The sequence below is a fragment of the Hylobates moloch genome, unplaced genomic scaffold (genome assembly GCF_009828535.3).
Source record: "Hylobates moloch isolate HMO894 unplaced genomic scaffold, HMol_V3 SCAFFOLD_6, whole genome shotgun sequence".
NCBI lineage: Eukaryota > Metazoa > Chordata > Mammalia > Primates > Hylobatidae > Hylobates > Hylobates moloch.
In genome coordinates, this window is record NW_026652281.1 from 145,308,582 (window position 1) to 145,326,490 (window position 17,909).

General features: G+C 45.0%; 1 protein-coding gene and 1 long non-coding RNA gene across 7 annotated transcripts in view; one reads left to right on the forward strand and one right to left on the reverse strand.

The window, feature by feature from the left end:
• The window catches only part of TENM2 (teneurin transmembrane protein 2), a 1,386,931-nt gene that overhangs the window by 1,331,239 nt on the left and 37,783 nt on the right, over positions 1–17,909 (forward strand). For all 6 annotated transcript variants that reach the window (XM_032158572.2, XM_032158571.2, XM_058440114.1 and 3 more), the window contains 6 exons: positions 1,429–1,449; positions 4,715–4,947; positions 6,444–6,598; positions 7,800–8,674; positions 15,684–15,859; positions 17,491–17,726. In XM_032158572.2, coding sequence (XP_032014463.1) covers positions 1,429–1,449; positions 4,715–4,947; positions 6,444–6,598; positions 7,800–8,674; positions 15,684–15,859; positions 17,491–17,726 — 1,696 coding nt within the window. The remainder of the gene's footprint in view (positions 1–1,428; positions 1,450–4,714; positions 4,948–6,443; positions 6,599–7,799; positions 8,675–15,683; positions 15,860–17,490; positions 17,727–17,909) is intronic.
• On the reverse strand, positions 16,257–17,604 carry LOC116471820 (uncharacterized). The gene is made up of 3 exons (XR_004248883.2): positions 17,481–17,604; positions 17,335–17,400; positions 16,257–17,050 (listed from the first exon to the last, which is right to left on the reverse strand). It is a non-coding gene; the product is annotated as an uncharacterized LOC116471820 (long non-coding RNA).

A 17,909-nucleotide genomic window follows, 5' to 3' on the forward strand; every position in this document is an offset into this window, starting at 1 on the left:
CAACATAGATCTTATATTAATCAACTGAAAGCAGATGTTCTTAGGAAAGAAGTAGGTCAGGTCTGCAGACCCAAATCCCATCCAGTATTTTTACAAAATCTTGACTTTAAAAAGTGAAATTGATATTGCAATAATTAAGAGCCAAATATGACTACCACTGGTGGCAGATAACATTTCACTTTCATTAAGCAATATAAAATAGACGCGAGAATTCCCGGCTGCCACCCTGACACACCAGGCTTTGCAGAATGAATCTTAAATTGCACTATGTCAGTCAGAGCTCAGGAGTTATCAGCATCATTTAATTAACTTTTTTTTTTTTTTGCAAAAACTAACACATTGGAATAAAATATAAAAATGTAATCCCTGTGCAAACCCACCACTAATGATGGCCCCCGGCAGAGGACTGAGCTACACCTGAGCAGAAATCAGGGCATTAAACTCTCTGTCCCTTCCCTGAAGCCTTTCTCCTCAACTGAAAGGGAAAGAGGGGTCAGGAGTTTCTTCCACTTTGGCCTAGAAGCCTCGAGAATGGGAGTCGTTCTCCTTACTTGAGGCCCTAGCATCTTCTCGTCTCTGGCACGTTAACTTCCAGCCACAATTTCCTATTGAAATTGAATGTATTTCTTCTCTTAAAACAACAACAAAATTTTTACTAGTTCTCTGATAAATGATAACTGGAGTCTTTGACTCCAATTCCAAGAGGATATTATTACCTAGAAATTTCATTTATGGACGTTATTGCAATATTGCACATTACCTTTTAGAAAGAATGCATATTTGGGGTCCCACCCCAAGTTAAAAGGAGACAATGAAGGTGACATGGAGCAGGGAAAGGAAGTGGTTCAGAGTCTCAGGGTTCAACAGCCTTTGCCCAACTGCAGGAGGCTGCGAGCAGGGTCTCCCTCTTGGGTGGTACTCATTCTACCCTGAAATGCACCAATGGCAAATAGGTGGTACACGTGTCACCATCCTCCCTCCCACACTCAGAGTGGACATTGCAAGTGAGTCACAGTACTCTTTATAGCTGATATTAAATTTGGCTTCAAAATCCTTCTACCACCACACTCCCAGTAGCCATTACTGGTCAACACATGTTGTTGGCACCCAAGATATAACCTGTTTGCCATCCCTTCCTTACTCAGGAGGCTTATTTCACCTGTTGCCACCTGTGTCTCGTGACAGCCACATTGCTGATGAGAGAATTCAAGCTTTCTTGTCCAGATTGTCCAATGTCTGGGAGGAGTCCAAAATCAGGGGCACTTCTCAAGCTATTGAGCCAGGAGTTGTCAGTTACAGGGGAAAAAAGAAAAAGACCGCCTTTTTTGGGCCCCTTTATACAAGAAACAAAAATGTTATGTTTGCTTTATCATCAATTCTTCCGCTAACTGTTTGTTCTTTTTTCCTTTCTGTTTTCTTTCTATAAAGAAATAAAGAGTTTAAACATAGGTAAGACGAAGAACTCTTTCCCATATAATTTGATATGGTTCGTTTGCTTCCTTGTGTTTGCTTTTTTTGTTTTGTGCTTCTTGTGTAATGTTGTATATTTTTATGTACCAAATATAGTAACTTTTTTATGTGCTAATTGTGTGTTGTGGATATGATAAGCTTTAGCAATTATGAAATGCAGTCAAAAAGCAACCAAATAAGCTGACAGTAATTAGAATTTCCGGGAGATTCAAGTGCAAGATAATGAACCCTCAGCGAACTTTTATCCCGACTGCTCAGTGCGGTGCATAATTGGGCTAAACAGTTGAGGCAAACTCCTGGCTTTTGTAAATGCTGGACTGGGTTCACAAAAGCTTTAATGAACTGGAAACGGGTTAAAAACTCATTTTCAACTCATTAATGATTTTTTCCCCTGGATATATGGTCATCTTTAAAAAAAAAAAAAGTTAATTGCCAATCTGCCGGTCAGAATGAATCCAACAGTCAGATGCGTTGAGAATTTTCATGGAGTAAAATCACTTTTGAATAGTTTGAAGGATGGAGACCAAGTATACATTGTCAAAAGCGCCTTGGTCATTACATTGATCCAAGGTTATCATTTAAAACCACACTAGTACAATTCACAGATAAAGTGTAAAATACACATACACGTGCATTCACACATGAACCGCACTGAAATGGAGATAGAATGAGCTTTCTTAAAGAAAAGTGACCTTATTTTTATTCAGAAGAAGAGCAAAAACAAAGCAATCTGTACCACTACTCAATGGAATGCTTCTGCTCACTTTTTAAAATGAAGCATGGACAGCTCTCCTTCATCAAAATTAGGTCAAAATTAGACAAAAAGTAGAGTCAATTGCACAAGATCATAACAGTCAGTGGAAAGGCCATGCATTGAAAAAGTCCTCTGCCTTCTTCTCAGGCACCCCAAAATTGGCCTGTTATAGGCACCCCATTTGAGCCAAATTTTAAAAATAAGTAGGAATGCTCTGGAAGGACATTTTTCCAGGAAATTCACCAATCTCATGTGACTTTGCCACAGCCACGGGTATGGAGGCATGGCTGTCCCTCTGACGTGAGTTTCTCTGCAAGCATCTTGGTGAAAACAGGTATGAGACCATGGAGAAGAATGGTCTCCCTAAGCAAGAACTGACCTTACACCCTCCACTGCCTGCTCTTCTGCCAGAGCTTTTGAAAAGCATCCTCGAATCAGGCTCACTAGAAAGTCCAAAATTAATTATCTCTCTCATAGATAGGCACAGATGTGCAATGCCTTGATCCTTCTGTTGATAATGCCAGCTACTGTTCATTCAGTGACAGAGTGCAGCATCTAATTAAAAAATGGCATGAATTTTTCCCTTTCTGCCCTAATTTGTTTTGCATATATGGATAGTCTCTAATGACTTAATAGCCAAAAAAGAAGAAGAAAAGAGGAAAGGAAAGGAAGGAAACCCAGGTAGTCTACGCTTTAGTTATCTGGGCTGGAATTTCAGAAAAACTTTGACTTCTAGTTCAGGGACGTGTCTTAATAGCAACCTGAAGAGAAACTGGAATGAAAGACCATCTCAACTCAACACAGATTGTTCCTAAAAATAGCTTCCTAGTTCTTCTTTTTTTCCCTTAAATCAGAGAAGACCCCAAATGGCGGTGTTTTAATTAGTAATTTACTAGCTAATGTCAACAGGACAAATGCATCCAACACTGTCATCTCTCTCACCTTCCCTTCACCTCTCCCAGCCCCTGTCCTCCCATCACCCCAAAGCAAAATTGAAAAATGATAGGAAAAGGCTGGTTGCATGGTTTATACCTATAATCCCAGCACTTAGGGAAGCCAAGGCAGGAGGATCTCTTGAGGCCAGGAGTTTGAGATCAGCCTGGGCGACATAGTGAGACCCCATGTCTACCAAAAAAAAAGGTTTTTAATTAGCCAGGCATGGTGGCATGCACCTGTAGTTTCAACTACTCGGGAGGCTGAGGCGGGAGGACCACTTCAGCCCAGGGATTTCAGGCTGCAGTGAGCTAGAATTGCGCCACTGCTCTCCAGTGAGACCCTGTCTCTAAGAAAAATAAAATAAAATAGCAGGGGAAAAAAAGGGGGGCCTGTGCTCATTTCAAAACCTAGTCTACCACACTGAGGCAGAAAGGCAATTACTGCTTGCATACTAGAGGTGCTGGTTGTAATAACCAGTATAGGAATAACATAAGCACCTATTCTGGTCACAACCTCAAACCAGTGACAGGCACTACAAAGGGAAGAACTGCAGGGTTTTGAGCCAGAAGGAACATTAGCAATATCCAGTATGATTGATTTAATCCCCCCAGCCCCCACAAAAAAGCTAAGACCTGACACAGTCAAATGACTTAACCAAGGTCACCACCAGCTGGGTCAGAATTGAGTTTAGAGTTTCCTGTGTTTTAGCCCTGAGCCACTTCTACAAGTCTTACTCTGTCCTAGTTAGCCTCACACAGGGCAGCCAGACACATGGCAGTGGAAGCAGCCCAGGTCTCGGAGGGTCACACCTTCCTAATACCCTTCACACACACAAAGGTATTAATCCCCAAGTGTGGATGAGGGCCCTGGCAGACACCTGTGACCTCACTGTTACCTAGATTTGAAAAGTGCATCTCCTGTCTCAGTAATTCAGATTCCAGACACAGTACCAGCAAGATACCCACATTTCTTTACACTAAATGCCAACTTTATCCATATCCACACTGAAGAGCAGTAAAGAAGCAAGCTCTGAGCCTGGAGATTGGGGGTGGTTCTGGGGTGCTTCCCATGATAAAATTAGGAAAACTCCAGGTCACCCTAGTATTAATGGTCTAGTACCCTGGAGGCATAGGTTAAAATGAGAACATTGTCACATGGAAGTGTTCCTCTATCCCACTTGAGAATACACTAAGCCCTTAAGGGGAAATTAAGGAGACTGCACACACATGGACTGTAGTTGGTCTTGAATAACTATCCTGCTTACAAAAACAGGATTGGAATGGGAGCTCTTGTACTGGCTAAATGAAGCAACAGTTGTTTAGCATGGTGGGAAATGAATTTTCTAACAGCATGAGGAGCATAAGTCCAATTAGAAGTAGCTAAGAACCATGATGTGTTAGAACACTGAGTTTGATGTGAGATTCTTTCCAGTTCACTAAAGTGGAAAGACACTAGAGAAGGTAAGCGTCTTGCGGGGATTTTTGTCATTCCTTTGATCTAGGCGGCCAGCTCCATAGCCCCTCCTCATTTCTCTTTGTGCTTCTTCTACTAAAGCAACAACCCGGCACACAAGTACTACTTGGCAGTGGACCCCGTGTCCGGCTCGCTCTACGTGTCCGACACCAACAGCAGGAGAATCTACCGCGTCAAGTCTCTGAGTGGAGCCAAAGACCTGGCTGGGAATTCGGAAGTTGTGGCAGGGACGGGAGAGCAGTGTCTGCCCTTTGATGAAGCCCGCTGCGGGGATGGAGGGAAGGCCATAGATGCAACCCTGATGAGCCCGAGAGGTAAAGGACGTCAAGGAAGAGTCTCCCGCCCCAGATAAAGCCTTGCCACCAGCTTGGCTTTCTTCTTATGAGAACTTAACTAAGCCCAGCAGTCCAAAACACAGCTTTCCCTGTAATCATTTAACTCAGAGAGATTGCTTTGGTGTGTGGATGGGTGTTTAAAAAGAAAACCAGTCATGAGGTCAGGAGATCGAGACCATCCTGTCTAACATGGTGAAACCCTATCTCTACTAAAAATTACAAAAAATTAGCCGAGCGTGGCCGTGGGCGCCTGTAGTCCCAGCTACTGGGGAGGCTGAGGCAGGAGAATGGCGTGAACCTGGGAGGCGGAGCTTGCAGTGAGCCGAGATCGCGCCACTGCACTCCAGCCTGGGCGACAGAGCAAGACTCTGTCTCAAAAAAGAAAAAGAAAACCTTATTTGTTTATTTGAAGTAAACTTGATCATGCACATAGGCTCCAAGTGGAAAGTGAAGGGGGTTGCGCCTGGATATTTCTGACTGCTGCCAGTCAAGAGAATCAGGACATCCTGTCTCCATGGGCCAGAGTGCCAGCTGTTTGGGCTGGAGACAGAACAAAGCCCAGCCAGGGGCCTCTGGCCACGCCCAGACTTCCGTGGTAGACAGCAAATGTGTATGAAGTCGAAAGTGCAGTGCCTCACATGTTGTAAATGCCCAGTAAATGGTAGTGATTAAGAATGGGTATAATTTCCAGGGGTCCAGGATGGAGGAGTTCTGGGAACCCATGGGTCTCTATTTGAAAAGGACTAAAAATACTTAACATTAAGAAGCAATCATCTGAGAGTCCAATTCCTGTTAGCATTTTTAGCTACTGTGAAAGCAGCAGGGCAGCATGGATTAAGGAGGCAAAGCCTTGTACTTGGGCACTGGGGCAAAGACACAAAATAAATAGAAGCCATATCTGTGCCTTTCCAGCCCTGCTGCAACAGGGGAATGCTAGGCCCCAGTGTCCCCCGCTGGGGCATTGAAGTGCTGATTGGAGTCAAGCTTAACTGGGAATACTTCCTGAGGCATACACCTTGAATTAGGAGTTTGTAACTACAAGAATCATCGTTTCTCAGCGTTACTGCTGCAATTAGTTGTGAAGTATATTCAAGTAACTTACTACTAATAATGTTTAGGGTAATGAACTTAGGAAATAACTTCTTTTCTAAGGAGAGCAGATGCAAAGTTATTTCCTGCTTCATTCATTTGCAGCCTTGGTTCATTTGCAGTCCAAGGGGCATGCTTTCGTCAGTTGCAGGGAAGAGGGTGGTGATGTAGCCAGCACCCTAGGAACTATACAAATCCCAGCACAGTGCCATGAGAAAGGATCTTGCGTTAGAAGGCTGAGAACCACTGCTCTGAGGGTACTAATCAATTCCAGTGAGCTCTCTGGTCTAAGCAGAGTGCTCAGCAAGGCATCTCATCTCCCACCTCCCCCCCCCACAATCCTACCCCTTTCCAAGAGATAAATCCACACTGCTTGTCTTGCTCAGGTATTGCAGTAGACAAGAATGGGCTCATGTACTTTGTCGATGCCACCATGATCCGGAAGGTCGACCAGAATGGAATCATCTCCACCCTGCTGGGCTCCAATGACCTCACTGCCGTCCGGCCGCTGAGCTGTGATTCCAGCATGGATGTAGCCCAGGTGAGACTCTTTCTTATTTCTCTTCACTAAGCAACACCTGCCCCTTGGCCTGAGGTTCTTACCTGCTTCCTCTTGGGTTTGGAAGCGGAATGGGATGGGGAGATACAGATACAGATCACGGGGTTGTTTGGAGAAAGACTGAGAGGAGCTAAACAGTAAGATGGAATGAAAAATGTCAGATAGGTATGAGAGAGAGAGAGAGAGTAAGAGAGAGGGAAAACTGTTGAGAAAAGTGGAGCTGGTGACACACTCCAGCCGTGGCAGATTACAGGGTAGAAGTTGCTGTGTAATTGCCTCCCTTCTCCATCATTATTGCAGGTTTGAGAATGTACTGTACAGTGTTATATGTCAATCAGAACTTCCCGGTTAATCTGAAATGATTACATCCTCACTATATAAACCTTTACTTTGTGCAGTAGTAACTAGAGCAGAGCCCTCTACAGTATCACCCAAAGTGTGTGTTTAGTTTGGGCTGTTAGAGAGGCAGAGAACAGAGGCTCACTCAAATGTACAGCATTTGTTCTCAGACAGCCTGGAATACACGCTCAACCTTTCTATAACGGCCTTTTCAACCCTTGGCCAACCTCATAAATTTCAGCTCAAGTTCCACAACAGACAACTTGCTACTGAGATTTTTATTTCAAATTCACAGAAGAAAGATGCATTTGGTTCAGTTTATTTTTTAAAGCAGACACTCAAGTAGTAGTTTGCTGGCGAGCCTGCACTTTGGCTCCCCTTGGATCAGAGCCACCTTCCAAGCCACATGACTCCTTTTTGTGAATTAGATACAGGTGCTGCCTCTAAATGTACATAGCTTCCATAGGTGTCTGCTTGGAGAGCAGAGTATGGGCTGGATGGCATGGTCTCTTGTGTAGTGAACTACCTGTGCAACCATATATAACAGCTCTGATGCTGGTCCAACCATCTGGAGCTGAGAAGCAGCATCATAGGTAGAGCTGATGGCTTGTTCTGGTCATGGCAGGTGACATGGTAGGAAATATATATTACATTATCTCTTCTTCTCCATCACACCCACTCATCATGGGCAATGAGCAGCTGGTTCAATGAAGAGCATTTCTAATACAATGTGTTATTAAAAAGCTGTCTTTTTTCCTAGATATATAAAACCAGTAAGTGCCCTACAGTTAAACATTGGACATATTAAAGGCTGTTCTTTAATCTGATACCACGTCATCCACAGGTTCGTCTGGAGTGGCCAACAGACCTTGCTGTCAATCCCATGGATAACTCCTTGTATGTTCTAGAGAACAATGTCATCCTTCGAATCACCGAGAACCACCAAGTCAGCATCATTGCGGGACGCCCCATGCACTGCCAGGTTCCTGGCATTGACTACTCACTCAGCAAACTAGCCATTCACTCTGCCCTGGAGTCAGCCAGTGCCATTGCCATTTCCCACACTGGGGTCCTCTATATCACTGAGACAGATGAGAAGAAGATTAACCGTCTACGCCAGGTAACAACCAATGGGGAGATCTGCCTTTTAGCTGGGGCAGCCTCGGACTGTGACTGCAAAAACGATGTCAATTGCAACTGCTATTCAGGAGATGATGCCTACGCGACTGATGCCATCTTGAATTCCCCATCATCCTTAGCTGTAGCTCCAGATGGTACCATCTACATTGCAGACCTTGGAAATATTCGGATCAGGGCAGTCAGCAAGAACAAGCCCATTCTTAATGCCTTCAACCAGTATGAGGCTGCATCCCCCGGAGAGCAGGAGTTATATGTCTTCAACGCTGACGGCATCCACCAATACACTGTGAGTCTGGTGACAGGGGAGTACTTGTACAATTTCACATACAGTACTGACAATGATGTCACTGAATTGATTGACAATAATGGGAATTCCCTGAAGATCCGTCGGGACAGCAGTGGCATGCCCCGTCACCTGCTCATGCCTGACAACCAGATCATCACCATCACCGTGGGCACCAATGGAGGCCTCAAAGTCGTGTCCACACAGAACCTGGAGCTTGGCCTCATGACCTATGATGGGAACACTGGGCTCCTGGCCACCAAGAGCGATGAAACAGGATGGACGACTTTCTATGAGTAAGTGGGTTTGTAAAGCATCTCTGAAGAGCCCTTCCCTTTCCCTAGCTGGCATTAGGACTGGTGGTTCTTGTAGCTTTTTAAATTGTTTTGTCACGTTGTCTTTCTAACTTTAATGATGTCTTATGGCCTCAAGATATTCATGTCCCCTCTCCCTGACTCTGAAATGATTTGCTCTAATGGGTCTCTGATATTGAGCATCCTCCCTACTAGAATTGGGAATTCCTGTTGCCTGCTTGCCGTTCAAATTTCAGGATATTGGACATGCACAGCACCTGGGAGGTAAAGTGTTGATTAACTTTGCTGATTATTCATGTTTGCCATGGGTGCGGAAATTAGAACCTAAAAGGCAGGATCCCAGTGGGGCTCCTGTAATTTGCCAATAGGTCCGGCAACACACTTGATTGCACAGACAGGTAGATAAACTCTGAATTTCCTCCTTAGCAGAAGCAGATCGATACAGATAAAGCATTAGGTATATCAAAAGATGCGAGAGCTGGTCATATTTCCCCTAACAATTATCTCATACTTAATAGTCCTGATGCTTGTTTTGCAAAAAAACTGTTTTTCCTAGCTCCTGCAGGCAGTTCTTGGTCAAAGTGCCTGCTGCTGTAGGTACTAATGGTGGGATGCTGGTTGGAGGAAGTTACTAGGCATGATTCTCCCAATGGCTGGCTGAGACTGGAGCAGAATTTGTAAATATCTGGCTCTCCTAGGTGATGAAGGAGTGTGTTAACCCCTATGTACCTGGAGTCCTTGCTTGTTTTTTGTCTGGATGCTGCTGCTAGCTGAGAATGTAGTAAGTTAGGGAGAGTTGGCACAGCAAAAAAAGGGGACAAGAGGGAGAACAGAAAACCTCATTGTTGATCATTCCTAAATCCAGCAATGTTTACTTCCTGTTTGTATGCCAATGGTCTTGGGAGAATGTAAAAGGAAGCTGTTGCCACCTGCTGGATATTTACTGCATTGCAGAAGAATTGCTTTCCCTGGTTCTGACTTTCTTCTTTGGGCAACTCTTTCTCAGACTTCTGAAGCATCTTAATACCCTTCAGGACACTGGAGTTTTTATCAAACTTCACCAGCCAGTGATTCTGCCCTCGAGGGTACCATCTGAGTGCTGTCCTTGGCTCTCATACTGAGTTAGGTTGAAGCTATACACTCATCCAAACACCTCTGAGATTTTCATCTTCCTTTGTGACAGTTTCACCCAAAGACCTAATGCATTTCAGAAACAGTTTGTTGGCTCTCCTGAAAGAGGGGGAAAAAACATCCCTCTCAGGGAAGCCAGACTGAACTGGGCCTGGTTTACAAACTGTCATAAAGAAGCTTGGGTTCAAGTGCATCCACAGATCTGAACTCTAAAAGGGAAAGTATTTTCCAGAAAGTGTCCCTAGTTTAATGAAAACGTAGGCATGACTCATAAATGTGCTATAAAATGTTCAGAAGTTACATTGAAACTGAATTTTTTTATCTTAATTTGATAAGCTTTTTTTTCATAATGTAGATAAATCCAGTGACACAAATTCTCCATTGTGGGGTTCAAATGTATAAGGCTTTCTTTTCTACCTGAAAAGATGGTGAGTTCTTTTTGTTTTATGGCACTTTTGGCACATGATCAGCCAACTGGAAGACACACAGCCAGCTTAAAAATCAGACATAACTTCACCTCCTGTCAGGGCAGTGTGGTCAAGACCAACACTGCATAGCCTTAGCCAAAACTTTAGAGAAAGGGTGATGAAGAAAACCACACAGAGGCTGTGAGGCTACTAGAAAAGTCTGTCCTGGTCGGGAGCGATGCCTCATGCCTGTAATTTCTGCACTTTGGGAGGCCAAGGCAGGAGGATCAATGGAGGCCAGCAGTTTGAGACCCAGCCTGGCCAACATGGAAAAACCTTGTCTCTACTGAAAATACAAAAGTTAGCCAAGTATGGTGGTGCATACTTAGAGTCTCAGCTACTTAGGAGGCAAAGGCATGAAAATCACTTGAACTCCGGAGGTGGAGGTTGCCGTGAGTTGAGATCACGCAGCTGTACTCCAGCCTGGGCGACAGAGCAACGCTCTGTCTCAAAAAAAAAAAGAAAGAAAGAAAGAAAATGATTTGTCCTTCAATGAGAGCTTCCTTAGGGGGATTCCTCTCTTCCCACTCTGTTACAGGGGGCAGGGTACAAATCCCCCTATAGGTGAGAAGAGTGGCCATATCTCTTTTTTCTGCATAGAACATGAGGTAGAGAAGCCATTTATCTGCTGTGTTGTCACAGTGACTGTCTAAATATGGATTTGATTATCCCCATTTTACCGATAAAGAAACTGAGGCTCAGAGAATTGAAGTGACTCCCCTAAGACCACCCATGGAGTTGGTAGTGAAGCAGGACTGGAATCCAGATCTCCAAGCCCAGCATTCTTTGCATTGCACCGTCGTAAAGCAGGGCTATGAATGGAATTTGTAACTCCACCTTCAGACTCCACATGGGAACTGTCCCTGAATTTTGGGGAAGATGTAACTCAGTAAGACCAGCCTACCAATGACTCTGGAAGCAGGAGAGAGAGAGGGGTAGGAAAAAATAACACTATCGAATCTTCCTGGACCCATTTTATGATCAGCCAGTTCCAGAAACTTCCAGGACATCCAACCTTGGAATTAAGATTTCCCCAGATGCAGGCCATTGGGTCTTGATAGAAGAAGTATCCTGATTTAGTTACATCCCTGAGGGAACTCAGGTTTTCACAGTCTTCCCCAAAAGGCAGCATCTTATACCAGAAAGCTCCTAGGTCTTAGCATCAGGATGACAGGGGTGTGGAGTCCATCTCTGCCACATACTTACTGATTGACGCTGGACACGTTATTTAACCTCTCTGAGCCTCAATGTCTCATCTGTTACATGGGGATAAAAATGCAAATTAACAGGAGCCCTGTGCTAATCCACTGAGATAATACATTTTTAGAAATTAGCAAAGCACTTGGCATATAGAAGTTTAACTCAGAGTATAGGCTAATGGGATTTGAGAGGAATTATTAAGCACACCTCTGTCTCCTTCCTACATCTCAGGTTTCACTCAACTAACTGTATAGTGGATACAAGAATCAGACAGAGACTTATTTTGGAAAAGCAGAATTGAAGAATGCAGCTTGCACATTAGGTCTTTTTAATACCTCACTTCGCATTTCTCCTGCTCTCTTCCCACCTCCCAGTGCTGCCTGCTGGTCTCCCATCCCCTGCAGGAGCAGAGGCTGCCTTAGCAAACTTGGGGCTCAGAGGGACAGAAAAACACATCACCCTTAAAAAGAGGCCCTCCAGAAGACAGAAATGATAAAGAGCCTCTTTAGTCATGTTCAACTCCTTCTCCCAATCCAGCAACTGGGGAAGGGGCAAATGTCAGATCAAAGGAAAAGATGGAAGTTGACTTCCGATGGTGTGGGGTTCAAGAGTGATTTTACAGAATAAGCTGCCATGCAATTCATGAAGGCTGGAATGGGCCCATTTAAGAGTTGCCTCTCTCTCTTCATTGTCCTGGGAAGTGAAGAGCTGGGCAGAAATGGAGCTGATAAGGAAGGCCCTTTGGAAACCCTATTATGCCTGCTAAGTTCCCAGACTAGGGAAGATGCATCTGTATTCCTGAAAAGAACAGTATTGTCCTTAAAATTACACTCTCTACTCTCTATACTCTCTCTTTCTCCACTCTCTCCCTTTTTTATTTTAGTCCTTAGCACCTATTACTCACCATCTGACATGCTGTCTGTTTTCTATCTTGGTTTAGTTTTGCCCTCTTCAGCTAGCATGAGTGCAAGAATTTTGCTCCATTTTCTTCCCAGCCATATCTCCAGTGCCTTGAACTGTGTTTGGCACATCACAGGCGCTTGATGAATATTTATTGACTACATAATTCAAAGGCAGCCTCCAGCCCCACTCCAGCCAAGGCTGGGCCAGTTCCATTGGGTTGGCATTGAGATCCCATTGCTGGAATTTACAGCGCTTCACTCCTATATGCAGAGTCATTTGCAAAAAGACCTACATCTGAAGACGCTCCTTGGGGGAAGTAAGTAGAGCTGGAGGCAGCCGAATCTTCTTAAAAGTTAAAATCTGTTTTTCTCCCTTTGGCCCATGAGATTCTAGTCCCTACCCTAAAGCTCTGCTCCCTAAAGTAGAAACTCCAGTTCCTCCTACTTCTCTCATAAGGAAACTCAGCAGCCTGTGCATTGTACGTGTCCCCAAACTACAGTGGATTGGAATTAAAATCCTTGCCCTGGTCCCAGAGAATGTACTTGTCAGCAGGAGGAGAAACTGTCTGTTACTGAGTACTGCACTAGACACCCCGTACCCAAATACTTAGAATTGCTTTGTCTTCTGGTGTTTTAAATACCTTTTGTTTCTGTTTATTAAACATGAATGTATTGATTACAAGTTCTTTTTTTTGGAGACGGAGTCTTCCTCTGTCGCCGGGTTGAAGTGCAGTGGCACAGTCTCAGCTCACTGCAGCCTCCACCTCCCAGGTTCAAGCGATTCTCCTGCCTCAGCCTCCCGAGTGCTGGGACTACAGGCACGCGCCACTGCGCCCAGCTAATTTTTGTATTTTTAGTAGAGACGGGGTTTCACCATGTTGGCCAAGATGGTCTCAGTCTCCTCACCTCATGATCCACCCGCCTCAGCCTCCCAAAGTGCTGGGATTGATTACAGGCACAAGCCACCATGTCCGGCTGATTACAAGTAATTTCTAAATTATGCAAAAATGCAAAGAAGAAAATGAAGATTCGTCAAAATTTCATACAGCAAAACCCATTAACATTCAAATGTCTGTATTTTGAGAGAATTTCTGCTCCATATAGATACTGATATTTTTTATCCCTCCCTGAAAAAAAAAGCTACTGTCAAGGGAGTATATTTTGTACCCCACTCTTCCACTCAACATGTGTAGATTTGTCTATGCCAATAAATAGAAACCCATGTTGTCAATCTTGATGGCTTCATAGGTTTCTACCTTATGGATAGATCATCAGTTATTTAATGAATCTCCCATCAAGGAACATCTAGGTTGTTCTAATTTGTCACTATTGTAAATAGCACTTTTGTCCCCCTGCCTGAGAAGTGGTTTCTTTCGCAGGTAAGAAAGCACAGAGGAGCCCTATTGATGTAGCAGACCCAAGTCCCCATCCCTGATTACAACACCAGGGCTTTCCAGGGAGTGCATGGTCTGCGCCACCCCCTGCCTGGGGCCCTGGGCAAGTGATAGGGGTGGATCCTGAGCTCACAGACATTCCTGCTCCAAGATCTCCCTCCTCTCTCCCCCAACACCTTTTCGCAGCCCGGTGTCCAGCTTAATGTGATTGCGCTCTCAGCTTTCACATTTCTGCAGAGCTTCACTGCTTCTGGTTCTTCCCAGAAGCAAAGGTTCTCAGATCCCTGAAAGCCTGAGCCAGGTCTGCAATTCTTTATTCCAAAAACATTTCCTGAGTGCTCTCTGTCTTTGCTGTTGTCATCCTAAGCCCTAAGCAACAACGTCCAACAGGCCACAGCGATCCTTTCCACTGCTCACAGGCCCTCCCCACAGGGATCCTTCTCTGAGGACCCCCCCATCCCCACATGCTGCACAAGCTCCAGTTCCCATCCCTCAGACCCTGCCAGCTTTTTCCCTCTCCCCGGTCCAAAGGGAGTAACCCCCAGGAGTTGAGCCACTTTTCCTTCTTTTCCACCCTCCAAGCAAAATGTCTTCATAGCTCCGCCTTCTTCCTCCCCTTCCTCCTCCAGTAACAAAACTCATCTGGGAGAGCTCGAAGGCCTCTACATGCAGACCTAGGAACGAGCCTGCTTTCCTTTCCTAGGTGTGAGAAGGGCCCAGCTCTTAGAGTACAGTGGATCTTCCAAGATGGGGAAAGGCTGTACCAAGTAGAACAAGGCTTCTTGCTAAAGGTGATGTGGGAGAAAACTCCACAGTATGAGAAGAGAGGAAAGATGACACATAAAGAAGAAGGCCCCAGTGTCAGGCCATTTGCAGGCAGTAGGGCATGATCACTGGTGTCCCTAGACTTGGGTGCTAATGACAACTGATGGTAAGGGAGTCATTGGGAAACTGTCTAAGAAGGCTGCTTGGGAACTGGAGCCATGGTGGTTCGGTGGGGACCAAAGAACAGGTTCCATGCAGCCAGGCCTTCTATGCTGAGCCAACATGTGCAGGTGGCATTTGGCACAGGCTGATTGTCCAGAGGCCTAGGAGGTGACAAGTGAGACAAGGTTGGGCTCCAGTAGAAGATTCGAGGCATGGATGGTCTCAAATGCCAGATTTTTATTTGATTTAGCAACCAATGGGAAAAGAGTGTGGTTTGTTCAGCAGAGAACTGACATGGTGAAACTGATATTTGGGGAATATTAATTTGATGGCTTTGTAGAACACCTAAATTAAAAAACAAGAGAGGGCCAAGTGCGTGGCTCACGCCTGTAATTCCAGCACTTTGGGAGGCCAAGGCAGGTGGATCACCTGAGGTCAGGAGTTCGAGACCAGCCTGGCCAACATGGCAAAACCCCATCTCTACAAAAAATACAAAAATTGGCCAGGCATAGTGGTGCATGCCTGTAATCCCAGCTACTCGAGAGGCTGAGGCAGGAGAATTGCTTGAACCCAGGAGGTGGAGGTTGCAGTGAGCAGAGATTGTGCCACTGCACCCCAGCCTGGGACAGAGTGAGACTCCATCTCAAAAAAAAAATAAAAATAAATAAAAAAATGAAACAGAGAAGCAAGAGAAGCTCGCAAGTGGCTGTTCTCTCTAACTAACTAGAGGAAGCCTGAGACCAGGTGAAATGTTTTGCAGGAGCTGAAGTCAGTTACATCAGCGGGTAAAAGAAAGCATCGCCACTGTTTCTCAGGGCATAATAGGGTTTTGACTGTGACAAGGGGCCTCAGTGAGATGCGCCACCCAGCCAACCCACCTTTCCAGCTCTCTCTTTCTCTGGCCCTGTGAGTCTTGGGAACACTTTTCAGCCCCAATGACTGCTGCTAACCAGGGTTTCTCTCCCCCCAGCTATGACCATGAAGGCCGCCTGACCAACGTGACGCGCCCCACGGGGGTGGTAACAAGTCTGCACCGGGAAATGGAGAAATCTATTACCATTGACATTGAGAACTCCAACCGTGATGATGACGTCACTGTCATCACCAACCTCTCTTCAGTAGAGGCCTCCTACACAGTAGTACAAGGTGAGCCTCCACCCATACCATCCTACCCCCAAACTCACCGACAGACCCAGAACCCAGCCAAGCCCAACATATGAGTTATCCAGCCTGGGAGGACTTACCAGAGACCCAGCGTACCCTGAAGCTTTCTGTTTTATTCAAGTGTCCACAGCAAACTATAAGAGGTCAATCTTGTAGAAAATGACTTAATCAGATACAGCAGAATGTCATCTATACCCAACCAAATGCCTAGATATTTGAACTGTCTACATAGTTATCTGAAAATGTCCATTTCCCCCCCCCCCCCCCCCCCAATATACTCTCTCCCTACCTCTTACCCTTCCATCACCACCACCTCTCCTCACCAACCCAAAACACATAGTTATCTTCTCAAAGGCTATTTATTCTCCTGGCCCACCACTAGATTTCATATTTTCTTGTTCCATCCTGATTCTCTCTTTTAAGCATTTGTTTGATGAGTTGGTTGCCCTGGGACTGGAGCTCTTTAACATTCTCTCTCCGAGACTGAGATCTCAAAGGTCTCTGCCCACCCTGTGGTTATTGTTGCTATTAGACGTGTTTTGCAGTCCAGGGCAAGCACTGGGGCTGGCAAGAAAATGAATTGTCCCGATTAATTTTTCTTTTAATTAAGATATAATGTCGGTGGGCTAGCCCGTTGTCAGAGGATAAAAGTGTCCTCTCACTAGATAAATGGTGACATTTCTGGACTATTATCCCACAGCAGAGCCTGTTTCAATGACTCTATTTCTGCTCTGCCAAATGATTAATGATGTAGATTCTGTCCTTCTGCGTGACAGCTGGAGTCGCAGGAGCGACAGGTACACACTTGCTCACTGCCCCAAAAGCTGACTTCTCAGAGGCCAGCCCAGGCCAGCTCCTTTGCCCAGACAATCAGGAATCAGTGTATCTGTAAAAGGAGTCTCTGACTCACATTTCCTTCCTGTAACTTTTCGATAAAGGAAAAGGTCAGAAGTCTGATTGACTCGTGTAGTTTCCACTGGGGAAGATAAACACATTATCAGCACCCACTGGCTCCATCTCCCTGACGTATTTGAGTCTCTTCAGAGTTCTCTTGAGTGGGGCTGGTATCAGATGCAGTCAGCAGTAAAAGCATGAGGATGGGGAAGATTGACTTCTTCTCTCCATTTTCTTGAAGAATCCTGGGCGTTGATTTGTAGTGGATCTGACCTGTGGCTAGACCAGCAACCTTGGGTTAGATGGCCGGCAAAAGGGCGAAAAAATTGAAGTCATTTGCCTTTCTTTTTTTTTTTTTTTTTTTTTGGTATAAGCTAAAATATATATGTTAAGCTTCGGGAATTTGATTGACACAAATTGTGTAGGCAATAGACATCTTTAAATGTTTAAACATGCTATTAATAGTCTTCAGTGAGTAAAAGAAACATCACGGCATAATTATTTCTGGAGTGCCACATATTATGTTTTTCTTTACGTGGATCAGTAGTATCTCTGCTACTTACCTTCACATGGTATGTGTGCTAATTGAAGGCAGCCTTCGACTGATGGCTGCAAAGTACCATGGAAACCTATAAAAAAAAAAAGGGGTTCTATTCTCTTCTGACTAATAGAGTGGATAATTTATTTCCCTATCCCTACCCCCACTTACATTTTTCCAGATCAAGTTCGGAACAGCTACCAGCTCTGTAATAATGGTACCCTGAGGGTGATGTATGCTAATGGGATGGGTGTCAGCTTCCACAGCGAGCCCCATGTCCTAGCAGGCACCATCACCCCCACCATTGGACGCTGCAACATCTCCCTGCCTATGGAGAATGGCTTAAACTCCATTGAGTGGCGCCTAAGAAAGGAACAGATTAAAGGCAAAGTCACCATCTTTGGCAGGAAGCTCCGGGTAAGTGATTCCACCCAATCTGTTACCACAGAGTGGGAGGGGATACACCCTTTCCTCACAGAGCTGAGAAAGTTTCCCAGCTTCAAAGCCTCTAATACTCCTTTATTCCCTGGAAAAGGCAAACTCTTCGCTCAGAAGGTAGAATCCATCCCCCTTTGGGACTCATACCTTGGGAAAAACGTT